The sequence below is a fragment of the Protomyctophum parallelum genome, assembly GCF_964188405.1.
Source record: "Protomyctophum parallelum genome assembly, chromosome: 2".
In the NCBI taxonomy this organism is placed as follows: domain Eukaryota; kingdom Metazoa; phylum Chordata; class Actinopteri; order Myctophiformes; family Myctophidae; genus Protomyctophum; species Protomyctophum parallelum.
In genome coordinates this window covers 60,293,850-60,301,959 of record NC_139699.1, presented here as the reverse complement: position 1 = coordinate 60,301,959, position 8,110 = coordinate 60,293,850, and the positions used below count along the sequence as shown (strand labels likewise).

Below are 8,110 nucleotides of genomic sequence, written 5' to 3'. Positions count from 1 at the left end.
TCTTTAATCCATGTTTTTATCCATCCTTCTATCTGTCTATCTGTCTAGGCGTGAGAACGGCAGTGGCGTTTGTTTGGACCTACAGGTGGACACGGTGGGAGGAGTCAAGGTGGAGGAGGGTACTGAGACACATCACGTCCTCACAAACCTGTATAAACCCAGGAAACGGGTACGTAAACACACGCACGCACACGCACACGTCCGCACTCATTGGAACTCACGGTATTCACGGAGAGACTATATAGACGTTGTCTATTTGTATGTCTCTAAATGTTTTGATGAATTGAACAAGGTGGACCCTCTTGTGAACAAGTGTAATGCTTTATTGGGTCGTCCACTCACAGTTAACAGTCTTTTGTATTGAGTTGTGCTTGAAATGTACTGTTAATTCTGTTAATAAATATTTCAATCAATCAATCAAAAACAAACAACAACACGGACCGCCTGGTGTTAGAAGCAACTGCGCCACGGGCGTGCAAGATTCTAGTTGTGAAAACATGTAATGGCAGCTTTTTGTATGGGTCCTGTTTTCATACGCGTATCAATTAAAGTAGCTGGAGGGATTGCTGAGAAGTCTAAAAAAAGGGTTTAAATTACAGACTTGCAGTTATCTGAAGAATTGGGCTGAAAAGATCATATCTGTTCACCAAAGCTCTAAAAGGAAGCAAATGTGCCGTCGGCTTACAGGTTACTAATAGTTAAGGGAACCTAGTTTTAACGATGGTTCTGAAGGGGAGAGATAAAAGAAGAAGTCCTTTTGTGTGAAGAGATCTCCATCTAGGTCATAAACCTCATTTTGGACACGGGCGCATTCCAATATCACCTGGCTCGCGGCTCATCAGATAAGCAGCAATAAACCCAATAAAATGGACATCACTGTCTTGTTTTTAGTAATGCCAGTGAACAAGTAGTAGTGTCTGATTCTTATCTTCACTCTCTTTCTTTCGGACTGCGCCCCAGGCTGTGTAATAACTGGTGCAATACAAATCCCAAACCTATGAACCTATATGATTCAAAACCTTGCAGGGGACGACTCGCACAGACACGCAGTATGTTGTGTCTGTTTATAGGGAGAGAGAAGAGGAGAGAGGCCATGTGGGGGTCCATCTGTCCTTACTCAAATGGAATAGAAAAAAACATATATACAGCATTGGTTTTCAACCAGCGGCCCTTGAGGGGGTTCCAGGTGGTCCGCAGCTGAATGACGCAAAGTTGGTAACCAAATGGACCCTTATATATCTTTAACCCATTCTGACCTGAGATCAGATTCATACGAGGTTTCCGCCGGACACACACTGGTCTGATTAACCCATTCTGACCTGAGATCAGATTCTAAAAAATGTCAGTCGTTCTTCGATTTTTCAAAAATAGCAGACCTACAAGCTCGTATCGCGCCACTCGGTGGCGCGATATGAGCTTGTAGATCTGCTATTTTTAAATAGCTAAAGCATAACATGATGCTGACACCAAAATGGGTGCCCGGTCAGAATGGGTTAATTTAATGAAACCATTTTACGCTCCATTTTACGCTCCCATTTAAAACATCTGAGAATGTCAAATAATTGTTATTTTGATCAAATTTGCCTGTGATCTCTCTATGGTACTGCGATCCTATCTAACGATAACAAAATGTTCTTTAGTTTTGGGCTTGAGAGGCTACAGTCCGTGGCTCAAATGCCAATGAATAATGGGCCTTGATATGAAAATGGTTGAAAACCACTGATCTACATACAGTATATATGATAATATCAATGGATATTGTCATGATGTGCGTATTGTTCACGTATCTCTAAACCTGTATGTTTCTACTCTCGTGCAGTACCAGGCACATTACAGCCTGACTAAACTGTATGTTTCAATACCAGGCACATTACAGCCTAACTAAACCTGTATGTTTCAGTATCAAGCTCATTACAGTCGTCACTTCATGTCGCTGGGCGACCAAGAGCGCCAGGAGAGAGAGGTGTTCCAGCGAAACATGAAGAGTCGCATGGAGACGTACAAATCAGGCCGACACAAACGCCACAAGAAGGACCGCAGCCAGAAGAAGGCAAGATTCTCTTTAATGTCACTGTAATTATACACAGTGATAATAATGACGACGATATCATTATTATGCTTTTCTATTATAATTATTACTCAATAAGTGTAGTTTGACTGTAGTTTGAAGCTTGACTGCTTTGACCTTCAATAGTTTGACTGTGGCGGCTTGGCCTAGCTATAATGTAGTTTCACATTAATGCAGTATTAACTTAGTATTTTGACATTCTGTTATTCAATATTTCAGTAGGACTGTAGTCTGACTGACTCTCTGGCCTGTCTGTAGTTGACTGTGGACTGATTGTAGTTGTCTGCAGTGGGACTGGAGTTTGGAGTCTGCTCACTGCACGCACGCACGCACGCACGCACGCATAATGGGGTGAGATGTGTCTAACCCCATACTGCACACATGCAAGAGCTACTCACTAAAGACGGGTCTGTGTGTCGAAGTTTTAGGGACGGCAAACGTGTCCTGTATGAGGCACATCATGAGATCACTATAACTTCTCTAACTTGTAAATACAATTCCTTCTGTTTGTGCGTGCGTGCGTGCGTTCGTGCACGCGCGCCCGTGTGCGTCCATGCATGAGAGAGTGGGGGTTGAGACTAAATTGCCACCTTGCCACGGCAGACGGTTTTTCATTTTCCATTTGTCAGGATGTTTCATGATTACAGTGGAACCGTGCTTTGTTGTGAAACACAAAGAAAGGAGAGAACACGCAGAAAGAAACGGGAGAGGCTAATTGAGGGTTCTGGTTTTCCTTCACTTAACCCGTTCTGACCTGAGATCAGATTCATACGATGGTTTCCACTGGACACACACTGGGTCTGATTAACCCATTCTGACCTGAGATCAGATTCTAGAAATGTCAGTCGTTCTTCGATTTTTCAAAAAATAGCAGACCTACAAGCTCGTATCGCGCCACTCGGTGGCGCGATATGAGCTTGTAGATCTGCTATTTTTCAATAGCTAAAGCATAACATGATGCTGACACCAAAATGGGTGCCCGTTCAGAATGGGTTAAGCTGCTGTCAGAACATGTAGGACTACACACGTCTCAGTAGGCTGGCGTAGAGTAGGTTGAGATCCCCTGGGCTAGGGGACACAGTGTGACCTAAACTAATGTATATGAAGGATAATAGAAGCTTACAGGAGTGATGTACAAATACAATAATGTACAATCCGTTCTCTAGATATATTATATTATATTATATATTATAGCTATATGGTGGCAAACTATAGCTCTGGCCAAAAGGGGATTTTGGTTCCACCGGAAAAGAAATACTTTTAGTTACTCCACTGCGCCTTCTACCGATAATGCCTAGAGAATATTCTTCCTCCGGTGAAAAGAAAATCCCTTTCTGGCCCAAAAAGTACCGTTTATACGTGTGGTGGGGGGGCTCAGAGTGTTTCCACTAAGGAAAGTAGGCTCTCTAATGACACAGCCCGCCTTTGTTTTGGTGAGTAGCAAAACTTTCTTTTTATTTACGCTAAAGACGAGAGGCTGGTCTGCATTCATGCGAGCGGCAGAAGTCGAGAGTAACATAGCTCTAAATGCGACGCATTAGAGCTATGGACCAGAGCTAGGTGGCGAACTAGCTGCAATTTGCCATTGACAGCCCATACATCCAAACAGAAAGGTCCTATCTGATTGTGTTAAACAACTTCAAACTCACCGACATTGTAGCTGTGCGAAAGGTTTGAATTATCCTCTATCTCCTCCTCTTATCTTTCTATCTGCAAAGTGTCTGTTTCATAAAAATCCACCGTAGACATGTGAGCTACTTTCTGTCAAGAAATTCCTAGTGTCAGAGTTTGGATAAGGTGTTTTTTCGAGGCAGCCTTTAAAGTGTCCAGTGTTGGAGCACGGAGAACATCACATCCGGTGGATGGTGGCATTGCATCCTACATTATTCTGACTACCGGTATGTTATTTCTCGTCTGCACAGAGGAGAGGGTCAGATGCCAAGGAGCAGGACACGAATGACAAACCTCGACGCAACGTCAGCTGGCAGGACAAAGGTAACGTCATGTTTGTTTCTTCTGTAATGACCCATTCTGACCTGAGATCAGATTCATACGAGGTTTCCGCCGGACACACACTGGTCCTGATGAACCCATTCTGACCTGAGATCAGATTCTAAAAATGTCAGTCGTTCTTCGATTTTTTTCAAAAATAGCAGACCTACAAGCTCGTATCGCGCCACTCGGTGGCGCGATATGAGCTTGTAGATCTGCTATTTTTAAATAGCTAAAGCATAACATGATGCTGACACCAAAATGGGTGCCCGGTCAGAATGGGTTAAAATGAAAGGTTGACACTGACCAGGTATAAACTATTATAGACTCACAGGGGCAGTCTCTAATGGCTTAGCTCGACTAGAGACTGAGGACAGTTCTACCATCGTATAAAAATGAATTCATCGTACGGTTGGTTTCAATGCACTACAGTAGGCGTAGGGGTTTAGCAACCACCCATACGTGTGGGTAGGCGAGATCTCCTATCGTCTTTTCAAAGACTAGGTATGAACAGCTATAAAATGTAATGACTATCTTTTCCGATGCATGTGTTCTTCTTTCTCCACTGCTGTACCTAGTATACATGGGGATATACATAAAGGTTTTTGCCACAATCAAATACAGCTGAACAACTACAAACATGGTGTCTGTAGATTGTACGACAGCAGAATGAGACAAGTCAGTGTGTTTTACAGAACCAGTTCTGGTTTCCATGGAACCAGAGGCGGACGAGAGAGAAGACAACTCTGAAACCGAGAAGGATGAAGATGTTGGCATCACCTTTGTGGCCCGGAATGCAGAAACCCCCAAAGAACGTCCTGAGTCAGGTGAGAACACACACACACACACGCGCACACACACACACACACACACACACACACACACACACACACACACACACACACACACACACACACACACACACACACACACACACACACACACACACGCACGCATGCACGCACAAGCACACACAGGGCAGTGTGTTGCTGCGTTCAATGACACACGTCACTACGCACACACGCCTGATGACGCCGACGACCGTGTGAGCAACAGATACGCAACGCCACAAATATCCTGTGGCATCTGCCTCGTGTGAATGCAGCATGTTCACTCCAGCTTTGATCCAGGTTCTTTCTTTCTTTCTTTCTTTCTTTCTTTCTTTCTTCCTTTCTTCCTTCCTTTCTTTCTCCACGCCTCCAGAGTGCTGTGGAAGCCCTTCCTCCGCCCTCCCGCCCGCCCCCCCTTCCCCCAACCTGCCGTGGAAGTTCGGGGGGATGGGCTCTCTGCCGCCCTGCGTCTCCGTGGAGACCAAGATCATCCCCGTGGACCTCCAGCAGGCCTGGAACCAAAGCATCTCGTCCCTGGAGAGCATCTCCTCCCCCGGCCCCGGCCCCAGCCTTGTCCTAGCCGCGTCCGCAGAGCGCTTCCACCCGCGCCTCAGTGCCCTGGGCAGACTGCGGCCTGTGTCCTACACCGCAGGCAGCACCATCACCATCACTCCAGGCAGTGTGGCTATCGGGTCTATCGGGAGCCGAGGGGGACCCGCACCAGGACCCCCCCAATTAGCCCAGGGGGCCGCGGCCTTCCTCTTCTCTAGGAGAAAGGAGGAAGAGGAGGAGGAGGTAGGACTATAAACGACAAACAGACAACAAACAAGCAGCACCATCACTTCTTGTTCACATATTGTGAGTGAATTAAATGGCTGATTAAAGGTATATTCAGTGATTTCACTTAATTCAAATATCACTTTTTTTTTGTTTTGTTGTGATAATCCTCTCTACTATAGAGTGTGCTGACCATATAAGGAGTTCCTCCCTGTCCCCAGTTAACCCCTGGGGTTATGAAAGGATGAAAGGCTTAGGTCCCAGTCAAAAACGAAACCTAAGGTTTTTTGAGTGAAATCACTGAATATACCTTTAAATGGCTGATCTACAAGCTCACGATGCGTCACAATGAGTATGAGACGCATTGTGAGCTTTTTAGATCTGCTATTTTGAAAAGATTATTACACATTTTTAAAACTTTAAACTTTTACTTTTGGTACTTTTAAGTACATTTTGAAACCAGTACTTTTACTAAAGTAAAATTTTAATTCCGGGACTTTTACTTGTAACAGAGTATTTCCTATAGAGGGTATGCGTGTGACATCATCATCATCATCATCATCATCATCATCATACCCGGAGGTCATGTGGGAACGCCTACTGACTACTGAGTGTCAAAAAACTACTTTGTGGCCTTGACAGCCCATACGTCCACACAGAAATGTCCTGTCTGATTGCATTAAACGACATTAAACAACATTAAACTCACTTTGCCACTCGATTTGCCATTCACTTTATGCATGCGCATACCCTCTATATTGCATGTCTTTTACTGACGTGAAGCATAAATCTGTACTCGTCTGATCCTACCTCTCCATGTCCACCTATTTCCCACAAGGATGGCGATCTCACTGAGCAGCAACAGGAAGAGCAACCCCTCATGTCTTGCACCCCCGCTCAGCCCCCGGCCCCTCCTCCTCCTCCTCAAGCTCCGCCCCCCTCAGGCCCAGGCAAGGGGCGGAGTCCGCGCGTTTACGTGAGGAGTCTGGTCACAGCCCCGCCTACCCAGCTGTGACATCATCGCCACCAGCACTGAGATACAGTCCCGGGACCCATACTGTACCTACTGTACTTAGGTATAGGCCTATTCAAGACTGGGCACGTGTTGCATAATCTTAGTTTCTGAGCAATCTAAGCATTAGGCAGGTCTTAATTACTCTACTTCTTAGACGAGTCTAATATTAAGACAGAAATGGTAGCCATCCTCCACCAACCGGTATCATGTTCTTAAGAGATATCTTGGTCAGCCATACTAGAAATGTACACCTATATTTTTGTCATGTCTGTAAATAGTTTGATAATTTATCCTGCAGTGATACAGTTATAATATAACTGTGATGTAGTACGCGACTAGCTAACGTTATCAGCAAACAACAAGCTTACCACACCATCTAGTTCAACTTCCCTATAGCTATTTTTGTCAAATGATTGGTATAAAGACGATATAAGCGACAATTTTGAACATTCCATGCACTATAAACACTTTAGATAGTCGTCGCAGCTGTATTTTGTCATTTGTATTGAGTAATACATTCAAACTGCTATGACTGCAAGCAAGCATGTTTATTCTTCTTTCATGTATTTTATTTACCCACTCAGTGTCTAAATCAGTCTTAGATTAACTTAGATAACTAGACCAAGCTGAACTGTCCCCCTGATTCATTCTTTCTTTCTTTCTTTCTTTCTTTCTTTCTTTCTTTCTTTCTTTCTTTCTCACCTATTATTTTTACTCTGAATACAGTTGAGGGCAAGCACTCATTTTCAACGTAGCCGAGGTTACAATACATAAAATACAGTCACAAAACAATACATCAAACAACATTATAAATCAATTGAAGCAGGAGCAATCACGGTGAAAGATATTCTGGAGCATTCCTTTGAACTGACCGAAGGATGGCAGGGAGCTCGGTTTTAAGGAGTTTTGGAGTTCATTCCATGAAGTTGGGCCATTGACAGAAAAAGCTGTCTTGCCCAACTCTGTCTGGGCCTGAGGAACCTTGATTAGACAGACAGACTTTATACCAGCGATAGTCGGGGACCCCGGGACCAGAGTTAAGAGCCATCAGCCTGAGCCAGCCACTAACCATAGCCAAATAAAACGTTGTATTCACAACCGCTACAGTGGCATGCAAACTCTGTCCTAGAATGACAAACAACCGGGGGTTCTTCTCCTCTCTTCTCCTCTCCTCTCCTCTCCTCTCCTCTCCTCTCCTCTCCTCTCCTCTCCTCTCCTCTCCTCTCCTCTCCTCTCCTCTCCTCTCCTCTCCTCTCCTCTCCTCTCCTCTCCTCTCCTCTCCAATGCTCTGCAATAGTGTTTGTCTACAATCAATGACTCTAGGTGAATTTTATCACGCAACACTCACTCTCGACTGTTTGTCTTTCTAAGATAGAGATTTACACCATCACTTATGGTGTCGTCCACAGTTAACAGTTTTTGTATTGA

At 44.5% G+C, this 8,110-nt stretch overlaps 1 protein-coding gene across 1 annotated transcript in view; it reads left to right on the top strand.

Moving 5' to 3' along the window:
- slc9a5 (solute carrier family 9 member A5) overlaps positions 1-7,282 on the top strand; it is a 37,974-nt gene extending 30,692 nt beyond the window's left edge. The window contains exons 12-17 of the mRNA XM_083759095.1: positions 49-169; positions 1,901-2,050; positions 3,991-4,063; positions 4,756-4,887; positions 5,264-5,685; positions 6,506-7,282. Coding sequence (XP_083615221.1) covers positions 49-169; positions 1,901-2,050; positions 3,991-4,063; positions 4,756-4,887; positions 5,264-5,685; positions 6,506-6,682 — 1,075 coding nt within the window. The 3' untranslated portion in view covers positions 6,683-7,282. The remainder of the gene's footprint in view (positions 1-48; positions 170-1,900; positions 2,051-3,990; positions 4,064-4,755; positions 4,888-5,263; positions 5,686-6,505) is intronic.
- Positions 7,283-8,110: the final 828 nt, after the last annotated feature.